The sequence below is a fragment of the Cebidichthys violaceus genome, unplaced genomic scaffold (assembly GCF_023349555.1).
Source record: "Cebidichthys violaceus isolate CVI_PGR_0920_01 unplaced genomic scaffold, fCebVio1.0.p SCAF_11, whole genome shotgun sequence".
NCBI classification, from domain to species: domain Eukaryota; kingdom Metazoa; phylum Chordata; class Actinopteri; order Perciformes; family Stichaeidae; genus Cebidichthys; species Cebidichthys violaceus.
In genome coordinates this window covers 8682047-8704469 of record NW_027176274.1, presented here as the reverse complement: position 1 = coordinate 8704469, position 22423 = coordinate 8682047, and the positions used below count along the sequence as shown (strand labels likewise).

The 22423-nt window shown below is 39.1% G+C and overlaps 1 protein-coding gene across 2 annotated transcripts; it reads left to right on the top strand.

Annotated features, from left to right (window-relative positions):
• The first annotated feature begins 13210 nt into the window (after positions 1–13210).
• Positions 13211–22361, top strand: nme9 (NME/NM23 family member 9). Of its 2 annotated transcripts, none has more exons than XM_068734876.1 (17): positions 13211–13315; positions 13425–13482; positions 14105–14208; positions 14371–14442; positions 14964–15080; positions 15508–15592; positions 15748–15830; positions 15932–16024; positions 16597–16751; positions 17076–17272; positions 17736–17880; positions 17960–18067; positions 18719–18870; positions 18975–19119; positions 20236–20492; positions 20675–20758; positions 21807–22361. In XM_068734876.1, exons 1-17 carry the CDS (start codon positions 13283–13285, stop codon positions 21875–21877), a joined length of 1959 nt encoding a protein of 652 aa, XP_068590977.1. In that variant the 5' UTR covers positions 13211–13282; the 3' UTR covers positions 21878–22361. The 2 variants fall into 2 exon arrangements, with proteins under 2 accessions (XP_068590977.1, XP_068590983.1); XM_068734882.1 differs by having other exon boundaries at positions 20675–20769; positions 21807–21883.
• Positions 22362–22423: the final 62 nt, after the last annotated feature.

Genomic DNA, 22423 nt, shown 5'->3' with positions numbered 1-22423 from the left:
AGAGTGAATTATCATCAACTGTGCCGCTCCCCTCAGCTCTATGGTGCATTTTAACTTCTTGCAGCTCATTGTTTTGGTTCCACAGCCCACAACTTTATTATTTTGGTTCAATCTCACAGCTCTAACAACCTAATATACGCTACATGTCCAGAATCAAATGGTAGACAGAAGAAGTCAGCAACTAGCTGGTGAACATAGTGGAGCATTTAGCAGAATAAGAGCAAGAGTTGGTTGAGACCAAAAACAGGACTAAGAGTAGAATATTGAACTTACATTCACAAGGTTGCTCTGTGTCTGATGGATTTGTAAATAGGCAACTGTTTGCTAACATGTTTGCCACACTGACTTGATAATGGGATCATTTGCCAATGCTATGCTTGTTGTGCTTCCCTCAATCGTTAAAAAAGAAAAATCTTAAAGGAAAAGTAGAGAGCGTAATTTCAGAATTCATTATGCTTGAAAAGAAATAATTAAATTCCTCTTGTCTCTACTGGCATCTAATTTCATAATCATTGCCCAAAACTGATGAAAGTAAAAGATAATCACCTATGCGACTGTTGTTTTTCAGACCACTGGTTCAAACCTTTTCACCTCGACTGGAAGAGGACATTGTGAAGGTGATGAGAGAGGAGCATCTGATTCATGCAGCCTTTCCCTCTGTCTCCGTGAGCAGATGGTGAATTGGATCAGTGCCTTTAGATTGGCTGCTATCTTCTCATCTGTGGCCCGTCTGTGGCAATCAACAGCTGCCTCTTGGGCAGTAAACATATTGATTACAGGTGGCACTGATCTCTAAACAGCCAAGCTCAGGCATCTGGGACTTAGTGGTAGAAAGCAAGAACACAAGGAGAAGCTCACTGCTTTTCTAGCAAACAGTAGAACAATAACATCCAGATTTATCGCTCATATCAAGTGAGTCTTTAAAAGTACTGAGAGAAAAACCCTCAGCTTCTGCCTTTGACTTTGTTGAAGAAAAAGGTGCGAAGATGATGTTAATGTAGCAAGGCTCACAAAATACAGGATGCCAAATGCCTGCATGGAAACTAGTTAACAAGTTTAATTAATGTTACATGACGGATACACACATGCACATGCTTCCCACGCACACCAATTAGTCACAGATCACTTCCTGATTGATAAATGATTCATGGAGGTCCTCTCTACAGGAGTGATCAACTCTACACATGTTCTGTTTCCAAGTGTTCTAAGCTGCGTAGGAGGTTTTCTTCTTTAACCCTCATTAGATCCATGATTACACTGGGTGGCCTCCTTACTTGGCCTCTCACAGTGTCTATTGTATTTGGTTTTGAATTATCTTTCATATTCTGATGAATAATTAAGAGAACTGTGGTCTGCAGCATTTTCTTTCCCTCTGGATAATATTTGCATCAGAAAAAAGCATGTCAATGCCAAACCCATCTGCTGACTATGACTCTCCCTGGATCAGCAGGATGATTCAACCCTTGAGGTGTCGCTTGTGTTGCGCCTCACCCCCACCTACATGCTTCTGTGCTCCTTGATGATTATTGTATTTACAATTGTATTTGATGCGGATCACATCTGGCCAATACCCTTATCTGGTTAAGGTCAGTGCCGTTACTAATCCAGTTGATCTCTGGGAAATATGGTATATTGTTCTTTCAGAATGTGTTACTAAGTTGGTTTTCAAGGAATACTTTGACATTTTGGGAAAATAGCTCAATGTTTTGCTAGCTAAAGAGTAACATGAGAGCTAAATCAGACTGAACACAGAGGAAACAGCTAGGCTGGCTCTGTCCAGAGGTGGCAAAATCAGCCTACCAACCCGTCCAAAGCTCGCTAATTAACACGTTATGTCTCATTTGTTTAATCCTTGCGAAAATGAAGTGGAAGTTGTGTTTTCACAGGGGATTATGAGCCCAACAAATTCTTATTAACACATTTTAATTAGTGGGCTTTAGACGTGCTGCTTTTCCCTATCTTTATGCTATGCTAAGCTAACCAACAGCTTCATATTGAACTGACAAGTATGAGAATGGCATCAATCTTCTCATCTTACTCTCGGCAAGAAAGCGAATGAGCTTATGTTTCAAAACAAACTGTTCCTTTAAGTAAAGGTCAATTTAAGACCATCAGAGTGTTAAGATATATAACAAATATTATATTATATATAATATTCCTGAATCATTAACGCCTACTCTTCCCACATTGAGAAATGTGGGCTCTGACTGTGTTGGTACAAGATCCAGGAGTAGAGTACATGGACACTAGTAGCCTTGCCCCTGGAGAACACAGCCAACATGTTTTGTAAAGTAACTATGCCAGCATCATGTGAGGTTCACTGAGCACAAGTCAGCATGAAAACATGCTGCACCCTGGAGCTAAAGAGAACAAAGCTGCTATAGAATGCAAAGCAAAGACAGCCCTAATAAGAATGACTTTTAGTCCTCAAAATGTCACAGCGTACACTGACGCAGAATTTATTCAGACCCTCGGTCTAAAATAAGCTTTCTTATACCCAGGCCCATTGAGGAGTATTTAAGAACATCTGAAGGCATTTCTCCAAGGCTGTAATAATAAGGTTAGGGCCTTGTGGATCCCATATTAATTACGTAGTTGTGGCCAGAGTCCTGGGAGAAGAATTTTACCTTGCTCCCAAACTTCCCCACATGGGCAACAAGGTCAAACACTTAAAGAAATTAACATTCTTAAAACACCAAAATCAGAGAGTCCCTTCAGGTACTTTTCTTAATTAGCAAAGTTTTGCCTCATGTGTCCCACTTTGAAACAGTTAGGGAGGATGCAGGACACGGCTATATATGAATATCTAAATATGAATGACACTTTAATCCTCCACAGCACCTTTAACTCATTGAAACAGTGTGTTAGAGCATCCTCATGAGCCTGATATTGTTGCTAAATGTCATGATAACAACCTTGTAAAGCAGGGTGCAGGCTCCCTCTCACACAGCCTCCTTCCTCACTTTCATCATTAAACTGCACACATGGGCAAGAGGCTTTGAAAAGCCTGCCACTATTGAGCACTCTTGAAAGGAAGGCTCTTTTCATTTAGTGGTTTACTGAAGATGATTTGCATTCAGGGATTTTAATTGTGCTGTGTAATGTTCAACAGGCTAAGCTGATCCAGAGAGCCTGCTCTTCTCATCTGCATTAGTGATTGATGGTGGGCTGATTTTCCCTTGAACTTTCAGGGCTGTAGAGTTCAGAGCGCCGGGGGCGGGCGTGATGGTAAGGGAGAAGGAGAAGGAGGGGAGGGAGGGGAGGCACGAAGCAGGGTGGGCTCAAGGAAGACAAGCTCTTTAGTCAGCCCATATTCATAGATAATCAGACAATCAGCCAGAGACGTCTTTTGAAAAGGCTTGATTGTAGTTCTCTATGACAGTAAATAGTCATTCAGTAATCTTCAAAAAAGGGCTTTTAGCTATAATTCCACAAGGACTAAACAGATACACTATCATTAAATTCACAGTGAAGCAGCTCTTTGAAAGCACCTTGCATAATTTTACATATGTTCTTTTGAAATGGGATGTGAAGTAACACATAAGAGATTGCTCTTATAGCTGGGGAAATTATTCAGAGGAGAAGGGCAATTTTACAAACCATAAAAACCCTGTCTCATAGAAATGATGTTTAAAAACTAATTTGCAACAGCAAATATGCCACCTTATGTTACCCTCTGGGGAGTTTGAAAACTAACCCTATGGAGCAATATTTTTAAGTATTGGTCTCCGATTGTTTTGTACCTGCATAAGCACAACGCAATACTTCTTCCTGACAATAGTTTCACAATCTAACACTGATTGACAGCTGATGGTGGTGATGTGCAAAGATGTGAAGCATTACAATTACAATGTTTGTAATATGTTTATATATACACACACACACATATATATATATATATATATATATATATATATATATACAGTATATGTATATATACAAAACTCCAAATAAATTATCATGTTGCTCTGTAACTACGTAAGTGATGTACAAATAAGCAACTTTTTGCTAAGAAGTTCACCATCTTAACTCCAATTAATTGTTTACAACTTGTTTCTGCGGCCCCCAAGTGGCAAAAAATATGCTATTCAGATTGTGATTGCAACCACAATCTTTCTAAAGCTAACCAGAGTTGCACACGACACATAAATGTAACGTTTCCTATACTAGAAAAAAATGAAATTGTTGCTGGAGAACACAATAGAGGCAGTAATTATAATTCCCTACCAACATAATTTTCTAAACAAATCAGTAGTATATACCCATAATGTATCAGAGACAGGAGATGAGATTAGATTTAATCAATTGACAAAATAATTTCAACTCAAGGTCCACTTATTCACTTTGCTCTGGAGCTTTTACTGAGTAACACAACATCTTCATCATCGTGCTCTGTTGTTATGAAACTGTTAAACATTTCCATGATTCAGATTATTATTATTATTATTATTATTATTATTATTATTTTAGATTAGATTACAATTTATTGTCACATTTATCAAAAATGTGTCTTTTTTTCTTAAGCATATGCATTTAAAAAGGAATTAATGTTTCAATGCATTCAGAAACAGCTAGATCAATATTCTGCATTGCTACTATAAAGTTGATTTTACTGTCTCAGCATTTGGTGCACAGCTGTCCACCTCACTATACCAGTCTTCAATCTCAGTTCTAACATTATGCCCCACATTGGCCCACTGTGAGCCCATTGAGTTGTTTAACAGTTTGATAGATTGAATGAGCTCTGCAGCCTGTTCAGTTTATCCTGAGACATCATAAACTGTCTATCATACAGTTTACAGGCTGATAAAAGCCCAAATAAAAAATCCAGAGGAGTCATTCTTCTTTTGCAGCTTGACGTTTTGTGTACCGTTTAGTAGTGATGGTGTGTTGGGTAACACATTATTGTACTTAATTATTATGCAGCTTGTGGCTAAAATGACTGGCAATATATCAACTATCCATTGTTGATATATATCTATATCAACAATGGATGAAATTACTACATGCAATGTTAATAGTGAAGACCCCAAATATCATCCAAAGAGGTTTTTTTCCAGCCATAGCAGGCAGCTCTATCAGTAAAATAGCTCTGATAAACCTAATGTATACAACCCACCCAGCACCAAACAGCACACACATGTGTGGAGCATTTAGCAGCTAGAGTTGATGGAGACCAAAACACAGCTAAAATAAGTGTTAATGTTGGACTCACATTCACCACGTGGAAAGAAACGTATGAATAAAAATATTGGTGTGTGTTCAGATGTGATTAATATTAATTATCGTTGTATTGTATCTTATATTTAGGTTGCTTTTACAATATTTCAGTTTTGTGCATCAGTGTCAACAGTATGCGATCCGATTGAGAATCTTGTTAAAACGATTTACCAAGTGTCACTTTTCAACCATGTGTATCTTTTAAAACTATGTCTAGACATGTTTTGACAGGCAAATTGTCAATCAGTGCTAAATGCTTATGGTCATTCACTTTGTCTCTTTATCTGGCTGTGGTGTTTCATCTCTCTACCAACATCCACAATGAAACAACACACAGAGGCAGGCTTGCCAACAGAGATTGCATTTTGTACTTACAAATAGCAGCACCTGTCAGGTATAGCTTTATGAATCTATTCAGATAGAATCTGCAGTTAGTGGCAGCCTCTTTTGGCGGCTGTTTGTTGCCAGTTTCTTGAAGGCAAATCAGGGATTAAGGGGGATCTGAAATGCATTCAGCCATATTTTTTACACCAAGCCAATTCCTCCATTTAGGAATGTCACCATTTAAATGATCTTGCATTGTAAATGTGATACTGTGGAGTGGAGGTTACCTTTAGGTGCTGAAGCAAAAGAAGATTAGGTCAGCCTGCAGATGCTCGATGTGCTGCTAACACTTTTTGGTGATAAAAGCATATCCAGCTGAACAAAAGTGAATTTGACAATCAACTCCAATTCACTTTAAAGACAAGGCTAATTCAATAAACCCTCATTTTCTGTATACACTCTAAATGGTAGCTGACATCTACTGCTCAGAGTGTGAATAGATCCTCTCTGTTGTGAGATAAACAGAAAGCCAGCGGCATTTTTATTGCATCTATAGCAAGAAATAATAGCATCACAAAGGTTGTGTTGTTTTATACCTTTTCAGGGAATACATACCCGAGCTGGGGGGATTTAGTTAGACCAATATTAATGCTGAATGAAAACCTTCCAAGCTGAATCATAAGCAGTGTTGAGGAAAACAGCTAACTATGAGAGCTTGTGGTGGCAGTCCACCCTCCAATGTGAGTCAAGCACATCATCTTTATTGCATTCAATCTTTGAATAATGCATTCTAGCAAGCAGCATGCATCAGCAGTACATGCACAAGCATCTATGGTCTTTCTTCACAGCAAGACTGTTGGCACCCCATCTGTACCCATCAGCACTGAAAAAAGTAGCAGCAGTAGTGCTACAGCGTCTGAAAAAGGTTGAGGCCTCAATAGTCCATCTGCATAAAGCGAACACTGCCTTCCTATTTGCCATGTGGACTATTTCATTATTCATTTATTTGTATCTATTCCCTATTTTTTTTAATTAAAAACAATTGGACCATCAGTCCAACAAAGTCTAAAACAGCTCCTTTGCTTGTACATTGCTGTCTGTGCATATGTCTGTTTTATTTTGTCACCAGTGGATGATACAGTGGGATAGAGATTTCTCAGACGTGTGAGATGAAAGATGGAGGCATCTCAGCTCTCTCTGCATTTCAATGGCAAATATCGCAACTCATTGTGTGCCATCTGCAGCACTCAGTTAGGAGACACAGCTCATTTGAGAAGCTTTTCCACAAGCTTACATGACCTCGGAGAAATCCCCCAGGCTCTCCTTGCGTGTCTCCGACTGTATGCCTTTAGCCGTCATCAAAAAGGAATAGGGGAGCTGCGGTTTCTTTGGTTTGACAATTGTGAGATGCAGCCTCCACAGATGCTTTGTTTGTTTTGCATGTCTCAATTGTTGCAGCTTTGTATATGATTTTAGGATTATGTGCTTTGAGTTTTACACAGAGGCATTTCTCATCTTTTATCCTTTCGCACTGGTTGTGGCCAAAGAGGTCTGGCAGTCGTAAATCAGCTGCTGCTGCCGTGTAAAACATGTTTGCCTAAAATCAAAGAACTTGGCAGTGTTTGGAGTTTGGGCTCTCTGTGTGAATGCTCACTGTTACTTTCTAAACACTTGGATCATCAAGACACCTTTCAAGTAAAAGACAGAACAATTGCAAGTAATGAAAGTAGCAATTCTAAAACAATGCTTGTCTCTATAGCTTTCACAAAAAGCCCCACAAAATAGATTGGGGGACTGCAGTGTTTGCTTGTTTTGCCTCATGACTCACAGTGGCCATCACACAGATTGCTTTTGTCAAGTACGCCGCTATTGTAAGAGCCCTGCAGAGCAATAAAAAAATGCTGAAGAGCATGAGAATCCAAATAAAATGTTAACTTCAGAATGGAACCTACTGAACATATTATTATCTCTACATTGAGTTCTATTCTCATAAGATTTGCAGGCAAAGTGAGGATGAAATCAGCAAAAAAAACTTGGAGGGGAATAACAGCTAAAAGAGCTGCAAGCTTCAAGTCTATTATCTATAATCATTTGGGAGGCTATCTGAAACAAGACCTTTAAACCACAAGCCAAACCTCCGAAGACTGTCTACACTAATAAACTGGCTTTTCAATTAGCACCTATCTGACGTTACAACGATAACACAAAACCAATTACACGCTGTGCAGCAGATAACTCGTAATCCACTTAATAGGTCTGATTTGACTTCTTCTTTTTTCTTCTCCCCTTCCACCACTGCTGCCCCGGGGCTTTTTTTCTCCAACCAGGACAAGGTATCACTTTGAATTATCAGTATTGAGGGCACATCTGAGATAATAGGCCAGCCAATCTCCTGGAGGTCCTGACAGTGTTTTCATGGTGAGATGAGCAAAGCTAAGTTCTCATGTGTTAAACACGTGGATTCACATTTACATATGCATTTATCTTTAAGTCTTTGTTTAGGGCTGCAACTAGCAATTATGTAAATTATCTATTAATAGTTAGTCTATTAAACACCATCTAAATTTTCCAAAACCCAAGGTGATGTTATCAGGTGTCTTGCTTTGATAGACCACAGGTCCAAAAACAGAAAATTGTCTGTTTACTGTCATGTGAAACAAAGAAAAACAAGATCAGAACCATAACATGTTTGGCCTTCAAATTTGAAAATAGCTTCCAATTAATTTTCTTCTGATCGACTAATCGATTAATCATTTCAGCTCCATATCTTTGTTTCACTGCAAAGCACTTTGTCACGTCATTATCATTCATTTCACAATATCAGAAACTGTATACGGAGAGATTGGTAAAATATATTTCACACAAAGAAAATATGACCTTAATAGAAAACTGTAAAAATGTAAAACATATCTGCTTGTCAATCCAATCAAAACTGTATGCTGAAGCAAGAGAGCAAGTGAACTGCAAATCTGGGAGAGGAGGCTCTCTGGAAGCAGCAGAGCTGAATAAGTAGACTGTGTGACTGCAGCTATTAACCAAGAGCTGTTTCAGCTGTGACAGATAACAGAGACCTGCCTCTAATGATGCCACGGAGTCACAGAAACAATCTAGCTCTTTAATTGAGAGGAGAAGGAACAAAGATTAGCTGCCTTAGATCAACATTTAAACTACCATGCGGAGCAATCCGCTGCACCTCTGCTGCTTGTGACCACTTACAAACCAAAGATGAACAAATATTGATGAATGATAATAATGCAAAGATATGAATTTCCACATTTTAATCAAAACAGGTCTACTGTATATATAGCCCCGAGGGACTTTCTTTCATATGAGACAACCCATCATACAATGCACAAATTAGTCATGATTTGCAGCAAAATAATATTTCAGAGGAATCCTTTCTCACGTCTCATTGCATGTTCTACCTTTTTAGGATCGCAAATAAAAGACCTTTTTTGCTCCAGGCTGATTTGTACCAATGGATGAAAAAAGATGGTGAATGCATTTTTCAAACATGGCAATTTGCTTAATGGACTCTGACAAAGCCATTGGCGGTCTTTATTTAGATGCAGATGACTTCCTCCATACTGGCTTCCTCTGTCACTGGAAGAGCCGCCTGTCACGGAAAAGAGAAGAAAGCTTCCTCCTGTTTCTACAGACTGACAGTCAATCACTGCTGCTGTCTGTCTGTATATTAGGAGACTGACTGACTGCCGGTCTACACTCCCCCTCAACCGTCTTTGGCTCACACTGTTTCCCCTTCACTCTGTATAAATTATCCATTAGTGCAGCGAAAAGAGAACAAACTACCTCTCAGTTGGACTCGTTCATGTTTATGAATGCACAGAGCCTCACATGGTCATGGCTGTCATGATGTAAATGAAAAATGGGAAGTTGGCTGATGAAATACTAACAGCTGTAAAACGGTGTCTATGCTTCATTACATCCAGCACCGTATCACTCAAAAGCATAGCTGTCACTCCTAAACACACCCTGGTTAAATAGTGTTTCTAAATCTTGCATTATACACCATGACTTTTAGCAAATATGCCGGCAAAAAAATTAAGCTATTCTGTATTCAATTGCTGTATTGCTTACGGGATAAGTTTTTGGCCTGGAAGAGCTGATAAGCATGCAACCAGCATATTGAAAGCACAGGGTTTTCCTGCTATGAAAAACTGTTGGGAGGAGTGAGATGGGGAGGAGGAGTGGTTCAATGTTGAGACAACAGTGCCCTCTTGGGAAAAAAAGCATCAGTCATGCCGTTGGATGTTTGTTTTATCACATAATTTTGTTGTTTGATGTTGCATCATGATATTTGTGCATAAAAATAGCATCAGTATTTGCAAATCTGTCAATTAAACATTTCTGACATTTTCTTTTGTTTAATTTCACTGATGTCACCAGTGAAATGAAATAAACATTTTTTGGCATAAAAAATATAGACAATCTGAAACTTTCTTCTTCATTTACTGAAGCTGTAGCAAAAATCTTGTGTGACTTGGGAACTTGTGCACTTCCATCATCACTCATCACTTTCATAATGCTTTTTTGAACTTGTTTGCATTTTCATTTACACTGCACCAATCTAAACCCGAACCTGCAATCGACGGAAAAATAATCAGCAACTACAGTACTTCATTCATTTTTCAAACAAAAATGTGAAACTTTAGGACTTTGAAGACGTTTGAAGACGTTTGAAGACGTTTGAAGACGTTTGAAGACGTTTGAAGATGTCGCCTGTGGTTCTGCAAAATTGTATGTTTTGACTGTATAATCAAACAAATTATCAATAGATTCAGCGATGATGAAAATAATTGTTAATCTCTGCCCTACCATGGTCCATTTAGTCTAAAGTTTGCAAAATACTGTATCCCACAGTAGAGATGAAAAAAAACAACAACAAGAAAACAAATTAAGATATTTTGTTTGTTTTGAACAATTCCTTGAAGGCAGGAAGCTACAGACCAACTGGGACTTCTACAACATTTGTTTCTGAACAATTAGACTAAAGCCCTTTGGGCTTGTGTTTTGAAGATGGTAGGATGACGCATCTTACAAAAATAAACACAACAAATGGAGTTCTGATAATTAGGCTTAAATATGACTTCTGTGTGTAAGATGTGCTAATGAAGATTAATCTTCAGTACTGTCGTAGCCTGAAATCCTCCGTGTATTTCATCACCGAGGAGAGATTAACAGTTATCCACCAGAGAAAGATGATAAGTGGTTTCTTCAAGGCCACATGGGGACTGATGCCTGTAGACTGGGGAAGGACCTGCACTGTACCATGGAAACCTTTTACATTAGTATGTTAACCAGCTTCAAGCAAAGACCTTCAAAGTCTTTCGAACAAATGGCCCGTGGCAAAGCCTCTGACATCGTGCAGAATAATTTTCTCTGAATTCAGTTGAGGGTCAGTGGTGAAGTGCTGTTGGATTTACACGTCTTTCATTGAAGTATTTTGTTTGATGTTTATAAAACAAAATGTTTGAGGCCAAGATATATTTAATAAACAGCCTTTGCTTTGAGACATAATCTAAGCAGACATGTACACAGAAGTTTTTTTGACAGTAACTACATGAGGAACATTTTTAAAATAAGAGTAAAAACTATTTGTTTCTCTGTTCTGTTGATGCTTCCAGATTATGAAGAATATTCGTAACATAAAGGTGAATAAAGGTGTGCGTGCAGGATTGGTCACCACCTACCTAAGATTTAGACAGCACTGCATATTAATTTGAAGAGCTATGCCATCCCTTGTCTGAACATGTGCCACTCTGACTTACAGTAGTGATTAATTCAGCTTCACCCCTTTGAATGAGTTTGTGACATCTCATCTAAATACCCTCCAACAATCTTCTCCCAGTGCATTCCCCTGGGACAGAGCAATCCCTTTTCAGTTTGAAGGAGCATATCTGTTCAGCGTACAGTCAACCGCAAACGCGCAGAAGCAGTCATTACTGATGACATTTGACGACACAAAGGCCAATATTTGAATTGAGCGCATGGGGACAGAGGCATCAAATCAATGTTTTACATTGACTTGATAGAACAAAAGCAATCACTTCCTCGCATCTCTCTGATGAAAAGTAGAACAAAAACACAGTCCTGAATATTATGCACTTTATGAATCTTATTTCTGAGGGCAAGGACCTTGTCACAGCTGCCGTGATGGAGGGGAGGTGATTCTAGCTCCCATCTGGCTGCATAATGAGCTCAGAGCGAGACACAGGCTTACTAATAGAAACATGCCATACAATACAGCACAGTGGGAGCAAAACAAACTGCGGGGCTGTTGACAATAGCATAAAGGACCCTGCAATTTCTTTTTGAGTGTCTCATTTTATGATGCTCTTTCTCGCTCACTGTCGCAATGCACTGTGATTTGCCCTTTTACAAAATTACTCTAATTGTTCGACTTGTTTTTCTGGGCACTTTGCATGGGAGGAGGCAGTGGAGCTGAACCGTTTAAGTGCAAGCAGTTCATTGAAATTCATGCGGGAAGCGCAGGAGCGGTCTGATCTCTTTAGAGGACCTATTTCAGTGTTAAATAAAATGTTACAGTTTGAGGGAAACCTCTTTGAGGTGTCAGGATAGCTCTGAGAGAGGAAGTGGAGTTTCAACACCAAAGGGAAGACGTAGGGTGCTCTTATAGTGTGTTTTAGGAGGGAATTATCTAAAAACTTGCTGTAAACACCTGATTCTATTCACTACAGCACTTGTAGCAACACAAACTATAAGGAGTAAGAATAAAATACTAGTACGTACAGCTAGAAAAAATTTCAGAAAAAGGAAGAAGGCAAAGCTCTTTCTATGGGGGACTGTTCCAAAAGTTAATTTTAATAAATTTATTTCACTTGCATTGTGTGAAAACTCTAATTATGTGACTCTATGTAACGCCACATCTTTCTTTTGAAAGTAAGTTTTCAGTGGATTTCAGTTAAAGTGGCAATACCACACATTTAAAAAATATGTATTTAAGTAAAAGTACAGAAGTATTTGCTACCCATTGTACTATGAGTGTAAATGAAGTATTCATTATGCAGAATGGCTGCTGTCAGTCCTATATTATTGTATAATGGGATCATTATACTTGATTCATCAACATGTAAGTAGTTAAACGTTGTATGTTATAATGTTGGATAGTTTAATATATAACAATGCATGTTATTTTCTGAAGTGATCATATGCTTTAAATTTGAAATCTCGATATGAAACGTAACTAGTAACTACAGCTGTTAAATAAATGTAGTGGCGTTTAAATAACTACATTCTATGTAGTAGATTAGAAGTATAGTAAGTAGCCTAATGCTTTCTTCTAAACTGTAGGCTACTTAAATACAGCGCGTGAGTAAATGTACTTAGAAATGTACTTTCCACTCCTGCTGTTCTATGACCAATAACTGTAACGTTAATGTTGTCTACTTTAGATCGCAAACTGCTGATATCTGACTGAGTTGTCTGCGCCCTCTATTGTAACAATAACACTGCACAGCCTTGATAGCATATCTTTGGTTAACATACAGCATTAAAGCCCCTTAGAACGACCCCATAAGTGCAACAATAAATAACCGAACCAACGAATTTAACGTCATAGTGATTGTAGCTTTCATCTGACGACAGATGCCGGGGATTGGCTCCGGCAAGGCGGAAGGCACCGTTTCTTAGCAACTAAATTGCCAAACAAGCGCGAGCAGAAATCGGCGTATTTAAATATTTTCATTGAAGTAATCAAATGGCAGGCAAGAAGAAAGAGGCGAGTCTGCAGGTCGGACTAGCACAACATGGCGTCTGTAATGTTGACGAGAGTCCTCTGTGTTTGTTTCAGTGCTTGTTTCATGAAGCACTGATATTAATTCAGCTTTTCTTTTGTGCAGGCCTCTGTCACAAACCAAGAGCAGTGGGAGGAGATGCTTGCTACCAAAGGTTTGACGGGTAAGAACTTTAACAGTAAAATAAGTTGCACTACTATTTAGTTGGTTCATTTAATATTATTATATTTCATTGTATATATTGTGCATTTTTTACATTTAATATTTTTTACTCTTTTATTTTTATTGTATATTGTGCATTTTTATACTCCATATTTTTAATTTTTACTCTGTACTTTGATTGCTTACCTGTATCATAATGCTGCTGTAGCGAACACATTTAATAATTAATTAATAAAGTATCTAAATATCTCTCTATCTGTCTAGCTGTCTCTCTATCTGTCTATCTATCTATCTATCTATCTATCTATCTATCTGTCTGTCTGTCTGTCTGTCTGTCTATCTATCTATCTATCTATCTGTCTATATGTCTATCTATCTATCTATCTATCTGTCTATATGTCCGTCCGTCCGTCCATCCGTCCGTCCGTCTATCTAATTAGTGTTATGTCTTGTTAAAAGTGAATACTAACCATCATAACACTACTCAACTGTTCCATAATGTTGTGTAAAATGAACTCTAGTCATTGTGAGTGTAATTTATTGTATGTTGCTGCCCCACTGTGTTCATTTGGATAACTGCAGATTGAATGCTTGCACCAGTCCTCCCACGGTCTCTATTCTAGTTGTAGATGTGTACCAACAGTGGTGTGGTCCCTGTCGAGCTGTGGTTAGCCTCTTACGCAAAATAAAGAACGAACTGGGAGATGACCTGTTACATTTTGCCACAGTAAGCCACAAATGAATTTAAAACATGAACTTTTTAATTTCAAACCAAAATGTGTGAGGGAGCAGCCCATAACTTGTATTTGTGTGTGTGTGTGTGTGTGTGTGTGTGTGTGTGTGTGTGTGTGTGTGTGTGTGTGTGTGTGTGTGTGTGGTGCTGGTGTAGGCCGAGGCAGACAGCATTGATGCTTTGGAGAGGTATCGAGGGAAATGTGAGCCCACCTTCCTCTTATATGGGGTGAGTGTGTTTGTTTATATACTGTGTGTTTGCATTCGTGTACAGTAGATATGTGTGTGTTCATGATTCACCATATATGAGCCACCAGCTCTGTGTGTTTTGCCTTTCTGTCCTTTGTATACAATGTATACTATTTCTGTCTTGTATTTATGTTTTCAATCTGTCGTTATTTTATAAGTTTTCTGTCTATATATTTTTTCTCTCTCTTTTATCCTGACTCTATGATGCTCACAGGTGTGATGACGTAGGCCAGGGAATAGGGCTGTGAATAGAGTGCTGATCCCTCTGGTGGTGATGCAATATGCTGCCCATTATTTAATTTGTATTATTAATTTACTTTTATTAGAATTATGCTCATTCCTGAGCGTTCACTCCAATCTTTTTGTTGTTTTAGACTCATTTGATTTTTTTTGCATCTTGCGTACATGGGCCTGCTGTTGTCAAAGCACCTCTGTATGTCACAGCATGTTAAATTACATCTAATTAAAGACTTTGTTGATGTCTTTGTGTTGAATGAACAGGGTGGGGAACTGGTGGCTGTGCTGCGAGGGGCCAACGCTCCTCTCCTTCAGAGGATGATTGTGGAGGAACTGACCAAGGAGAAGTTGATCCTGGAGCAAGGTGGTGAACGCAAAGCGGTGAGCACACATACACATACAGCTTCTAGAGCTGAAACATTTTGACTTGTGATAGCAGGAAAACCGGTGGTGTTACCAAAAACAACATCATTGAGCTTTTCCCACTTTGACATGTTAACAAAGATTTTGTGAGAAAAATCTATTAGTTAACTCATCAATTAGTCATTAGACAGAAATTAATCAGCAACTATTTAGACAATCAGTTCATTGTTAAAGTCATTTTTTTTACATTTTATTTTGAACTTATTTTGTTCAAAATAAAAGCCATGTTAACGAGCAGCTTTAAGTAATGTTTCAAGCAGACATTCTATACATTCTCTGCTTCTGGTTCACAAATGTGAGCATTTACTGCTTCTCTTTGTTGTAAAAGACTGTTGTTTGGACAAAGCAAGCAATTTGTAGAAATCAGTTTTGTTGTGTCCATCAGGTTAAAGATGACGGTCTGGTGGATGATGAGAAGAAGGACGAGGAGGAGACTCCACAGCAGTCAGAAAATGAAGAAAGCATAATTGGTACTGTCGAAACTATCTAATCATATTAGTGGTCGGTTTATTGCTGGTAATGTTGTAACGTGATTATCATTGTTGTTTACCAGCATCACCATGATTGTGTTCAGCATTTTATCTGCATCACTGATCTTGACTCAAGCTGTTCTTTTCTCCTGTAGTTCCTGCCAGTAAATCCTACACAGTTGCCATCATCAAACCAGATGCTGTTGCTCACGGCAAGGCAAATGAGATCATTATGAAGGTACACAGACACTACCACTGCTCACAATCTGAGAAGACACGATTGTCTCAAGCCTTCCTGCTGACATTAGTTCATTACCCTGACATTACTCCCCTGGCTAGATTCAAGATGCTGGCTTTGAGATCCTGGCCCACGAGGAACGCACGCTGACTGAGGTGGAGGCTCAAGATTTTTACCGGCACAAAGCAGAAGAGGTACTGTGAGAGTAGAATAGAATAGTAACCAAAAGACACATCTCACACGGACATAAGACAATTTGACAGATACAGACTCTTATGTTTATCTCAGTGCAGATGTTGTACTAGTCAAACTGCTAATTGGTTCATTGTTTGTGTGGTTAGTCCAGCCAATTTAAATTTAGTCAACATCCTAAAGGGAAAGCAGTCACAACCAGTGCAAAAATCATTTCAATTAGTTTGCAATACATCACACTTCCATCTGCATTTCTGCACAGGGCTCAAAATAGATCTACTGTGTAAGCAGCTTTTATTTTTTTGTTTATTTTGTTTGTTTGAGACTAAATGATTAGAGATTCAGAAATACAAAACATTTGAGGAAAGGTGGATAGGTAAAGCAATAATGTTCATGAAATAATAATATAGTATATATACAGTATTGTATCTGCCTTTTAAAAATATATTCATACACATTTTCTTCTCTCTTTCTCACGTTGTAAATGTAAGACCTGATTCAAGACTTTTTGATGTGATCATTAACATATGTGTCATATGTGTACGCTTGTCTGTGTATGTGATTGTGGTTTTAGGCTGGCTTTGAAGACTTGGTGCAGTTTATGGCCAGTGGTCCGTCCCATATTCTGGTACTCTCTCAGGTTGAGGGCTCAGCTAATGTTGTGCCAGCATGGCGAGAGTTCATTGGCCCAACTGACATAGAGGAAGCTAGGAGAGATAAACCAGAAAGGTTAGTAGTTACAAATGCTACATTCACAAAAAAAAGTTGAGAAAACATCAACAATGGCATTAAAACCGTAAGATAAGATATGATGAAGAGATCACTGCTATGTCTTTGTAAAGCAGAACATTTCTTTATAGCACAGACATGTATTCATGCACTGTTGATTGCGACAGTGTGAAACAATCTCAGGCTTAAGTCTGGGAAAGCAAATGAACAGCACATTCACGCCTGCTCCGTCAGACACACCCAAACATTACGCTTCTCTCTGGTTGAGCACCAGCCGAGCAACCATCTGCTCTCCTCTCCTGTCTCCCCCCTGGCTTCCTGCAGCTTGCGGGCACAATACGGCACACAGACACTGTTCAACGCAGTGCACGGGAGCGAGGACATGGACCAGGCCAGCAGGGAGCTCGCCTTCTTCTTCCCAAACTTTAGGACGGCCTCACTGACGGAGCAGGATGGGGAGGAAGAGCGTGTGGAGAGGACACTGGCTCTTATCCGGCCTGACGTTGCCAGAGATAACAGAGGTGGGGGCGGTGCCAATTACACAAGCACAAGTACACACACAGATAAACACACACACACACACACACACACACACACACACACACACACACACACACACACAGGTGGTTCATAATGATAGAGTGGGACTGCTTTTTGATTCCCACAGCAAAGGTGTTGCATGACAAAGGTGCAGTTCCAGATTTTTTATGTAAATGATCAATGCGGAAAAATGTATCACCCTTTTAAACTAGAATATGGCTATCTATATTAAAACAATCAAGTTTAATAGGTACACCTAGTTAAAACTAATGCTATAGATTTTAATGACATTAATTAACACAGCTGAAACTAAAACTGCTAAAACAGTTTAACTTTCATGAAGGTGGGATTTATTGCGGGACTGTTGTGTTCGACTGCATTAGCCAGCTGTACCTAATAAACTGGATAATGAATGTATATTTTATATTTATTATTGTTCTGCAGAGGAGATCTTGGCTCAAATCCATAAGTCAGGCTTCACCGTGGCTCTCCAAAGGGAGGTAATGTTGACAGAGGAGCAGGTCAGACAGTTTTACTTCCAACATGTTGAGCAGGACTACTTCCCTGCATTGCTCCGAAGCATGACAAGGTAACTGACACATGCACAAATAAAATCTACAGAGTAGAGTGTTACTGCGGATGGACATTTAACATGTGTGTATTTACAGTGGGCCAGTGTTAGCTTTGGCTCTGGCCAGAACAGGGGCTGTCCATCACTGGAAGAACAACCTTGGTCCTTCAGATGTTAATAAAGCCAGAGAGGAAAGTCCTGAATGGTGAGGGATATGTGGCTCTATTTCTTTACACCATTAAATAAGTCCAAAGAAGTCACTGTTTAATAATATACAATTGACTTTTCACTGTTAATCCTACTGACAGCTTGTTCGAAAGAACTCAGTATTTCTCTGTTGGCCTCTCTTTTTAACCTTGTCAGGTTTTGCAGGTTATTAAATACAAATGTGTGACAAAGCAAGAGAAGGCTTATCATTCACCCATTTCTTTTCCGCTAATAGTGCTGTCACAAGATACATTTTAGACACAAAGTTCTAGTGTAGTCTCTCTCTGCCTGTAATGCCCCGTGTTCTGGGATTACTTGAAAGGCAATCTTAAAAATGCCCAAGCGAGCGGTTATGCTGGAAACGGGAGTTTAGTTGAGTGGCGTGAAGAGGATGTGGTTGAAAATCCAGTTTTACTTAAATAAAGATTAAACATGACAATTAACATTGGTATTTGTTCTTACTTGATAACCCCAAGCAAATTAAACAGTTTGAATAGGGCAAGTAGAAATTGACTTCTGGCAAGTAGATTGAATTACTTCATCCAAACATACTTCCTGTAAACCATCAAAAATTAGCTATTAGATATCGATGGTAACTACCAGTATAGTCATACCTGTAATGCTGACTTCTGTGTCCCTCATCACTCAGTCTAAGGGCTCAGTTTGCGGTGGAGAACGAGCCTATCAACCAGCTGCATGGCAGTGAAAGTCATGAAGAGGCAGAACGAGAGATCAACTTCTTCTTCCCTAAACAGCACACACTGGCAGTGATCAAACCGGATGCCATGAATCAGCATGGAGGTCCTTTCTGGTCATTTAAAACAATATAAAAATACTGGTGTTTGTATAGATGTGCACAAATAGTCACATCATCTTCACAATGTATTTTCTATTCACTGTAACAGAGGAGATTTTGGAGGAGATCAGAGGCAGCGGTTTCTCTGTAACGCAGCTGAAGGAGATGGTGCTGTCGAGGGAGATGGCTGAGGAGTTTTACAAAGAGCACAGAGAGAAGCCTTTCTTCAGCCAACTGGTGGAATTCATGTGTCGGTAAGTCTTTACCTGAACACAGCCAAAGGAGAAGGCCAAAGTGAGCACAGCAGACCTGGCCTAATTCCTGTTGCCGCTTGAAGTTTCACCGGCACTTTTAACAGTAATCTTAGCTGCTTAAAATCAAGGCAGCCCCAGGCAAGTGGCTAGGAAGTCCATCTCAATTTCATCCTTTGTTCCACCGCACATCTAGATTTTAGAGTGATCTTCCGCTCCGATTAGTCCCTTCACTTGGTTGTTACACAACTGCTTGGACACAATGAGCAGAGAGATGGTTGCAGCTGGGCCCTTCAGCCTGAGAAACTACCTTTACTGTCACTATCCCTCGAGATCAGCTCGCTTTTCCCCTTAATTGTAGTTTTATATTCTTACCATTGTGGAATGTTTTATATTTATTTTTTAGCTAAGGTGCCACTTTATATCCTACAATATTTAAGGAGTAACTTAACACCAGGCAGTGTTTTACTGTTCGCTCTGGTTGGACATTTCAAGCCTGTTTCACCTGTTGGGTGTGGTCGGAAGTGTGCTCTTCTGCACATGTAACCACAGCCAGGTACTTGTACTTTATGCCAGTATTTCCATATTATGCTACTTTATACTTCCACTACATCTCAGAGGTAAATATTGCACTTTATCAGCACTACATTTGTCTGACAGCTTTAGTTACTGTTCAGATAACAGTTTTTCATCCCCTGCTGTCCAGTGAAAACCACGTTTCTCCAGATGTGTTGATTTTTAATGTTTGTGATAAATTGAATGATGAAAGGTTCCTTGTGTGTTTTTTTTCTTTAAAACCCCTCTTTGATCAGCTGGAAAATGCATTGTGAATGCCAAGTTATTCTTTATAGTTATAGTTATTATTATATAGCAATGATTTGTTGTATCAGGAGGTGTTTTTCTAGATGTCTAACAACTGCATTTCAGTGTTAAGTGGGTCCTTGCTACATGTTAAAATACAGTGATTGAACAGCTGCTACATTTACATCTAAAACAACAAGACATCTTTTTACCAGACCTACGTGTCAGCAGTCACTGGTCATACTAGCCAAGCATGAAACATGAGCCTCATCTTCTGAATGCACAGTCATGAACATCCTGTCATTTGTTTTGTTTCAGGGGGCCCTGTATGATGCTCGTACTGACCAAGGAAAATGCAGTGGAGGAGTGGAGGGCCACTATGGGCCCTTCAGACCCTGATCAAGCTAAGATGATATCCCCAAACTCCCTGAGAGCCCGCTTTGCCTCCGACATCCTTCATAACTCAGTGCACGGCTCCTCCAATGAGCAGCAGGCAGAGGAAAAGATCCGTTTTATCTTCGGTGACATCTGCGCAGAGCTCACCGGTGATGTAGAGACTGACACGACCAGTTTAGGTAATCATATGATGTGTGTGACAGTCATTTTCCATCTGGCACACCACCTGGTTCCAAATACATAACAATTTTGTTCTGATGTATATTTCTGGTAGAAACGATATTTCATCCAGCTATTTTTCTAATGGTTGAAACGAAAAATACTGCAACACTGACTCAAAATAAAGATCCATTTCTTGCAGAAAAAGATCAAGACAATTCTGCAGATGAAAACACAAGAATGTTAAGATCTTCAACTGAAGAAATGTCTGATAAACATCGCGAAGGTTGGTAATGGGTGAGAAGTATTTCACTGACATGTTAGCTATCCCAATTCAAGGGTTAAAACTTAAAAGTTTGCATCTTTAGATTAAATATGTCAGAGACAAAGAAAGGCATGCTCCTGCCCAAAGGCTCACAGACAACACACAACCAGTTTATACACCCTTAGTATCCCAAAATCCATTGTGCACCAGTCTGTTTGAGGACAGGCATTCCTCATCAGTTTTGTGAGGTATTGGTCATCCCTCCCCAGTAAATATATCACATCTATAGGAACGATGAAAAATGCCTCTGGAAGCTGTAAATAATGGTAACCAGTCATCAACTCCCCTGCGGGATATGTTGTTAATCACAGGACATTAAAGAATAAAAGATGTTAACTATATAGATATATTTATAGTTTACCTGGTCCAACATTTGCTATTTTTATCCTTGAGTTTGGCAGAATGTCTCAGGTTACCATTGATATTTCAACTTTGTCAGCTCTGCTAGCCTTTTGATGTGGACTGCCCTAAAACAAAACTACATTTCATCTTTCTGATGTTAAATTGTATTTGGGTCCTTCTTTGTGTGGGCTGCATATTTCAAAGGATCCATCTCATGAATTAAGACACAGCAATTACTGCATTACGTCCCAGGAAGTGAGGGTAACTAGCAAGTAGATACTTATCTTGTCTGACAATTCAGATAGCTTCCATGAGCAAGGAGAGGCATCTCATCTGATTCAGAGAGAAATGAGGCCATTGATCTTCATAATGTCACTTAGCATCAGCTGGAACGGAGATGAAACTGCTTTTATAGTCGCTTTGTCTAGAGAGAGAAGTAAATCTTGACCAGCTGCATTGAGGATAATTTAAATTCAAATGTGCAATATATTCTCATGATAGTTGAAGTATTAACAGGTTTAGGTGACAAAATGTTTCTATGAGTCCTGTGGCTGATAAATAACAAAAAAAGGTTTATTGGTTGCAGGATCTTTCCTCATATAGTTGATGTATGAATATGTGGGTGTCATTCAGAAGATTTGAGCTAATTCCCTTCTTTACTTTACAGGGGACCCACCTAATTTGAATCCTTGCAGCCCACAGACAGAAGGAAGTGACAACCCAGAGCACTCAAACTGAATCGACACACTTAGTAGTTTCTTTTGTATTGTGGGCTTATTCTGTAACATTATGGGAACAATGTCTATCACTCCATGAATCATGACCTAAACAAGAAGACACGTATCTGACTATACACACTTTGTAGACATTTAGGTGGTGGATCGATAGCCAGTTAAAGGGAGTACTTGTTGACTTGACTTTTTTTTTTAAATACTGCTGACGGTCACTAATAGTTTATAGACATTCTTGGCTTGTAACAAGCTGTAAGCTTCATGACTAAGAAACGGTTTCACACAGTCACCACAGAGCAACTGATCACTTCAGAAAAGCCTTTAGCTGAATCCAAACAGTTCAATCAGTCTATCTTGGATTGCCTACAATAAACTGATGTCAATATTAACTACTACATGCTGTGATTAGTGTGTTTTTTCTGTGAGCTTAATGACTAACCCTAACCCTAACTTACTCTGGATAAATTAACTGTGTGAATGTCGAGAACATCAAGTTATAAAAGCTATACCACCAAGTTCTTGGCATTATAACTGGGACTGGATTGAATTAAAC

Bases quoted from the DNA above. Each gene is read 5' to 3' on its own strand.
- nme9 (XM_068734876.1), top strand. From the start codon at position 13,283: ATGGCAGGCAAGAAGAAAGAGGCGAGTCTGCAG. The intron at 16,025-16,596 runs GTACTGTGAGAG...TTGTGGTTTTAG, and splicing joins ACCGGCACAAAGCAGAAGAG to GCTGGCTTTGAAGACTTGGT. The intron at 17,273-17,735 runs GTGGGGGCGGTG...ATTGTTCTGCAG, and splicing joins CGTTGCCAGAGATAACAGAG to AGGAGATCTTGGCTCAAATC.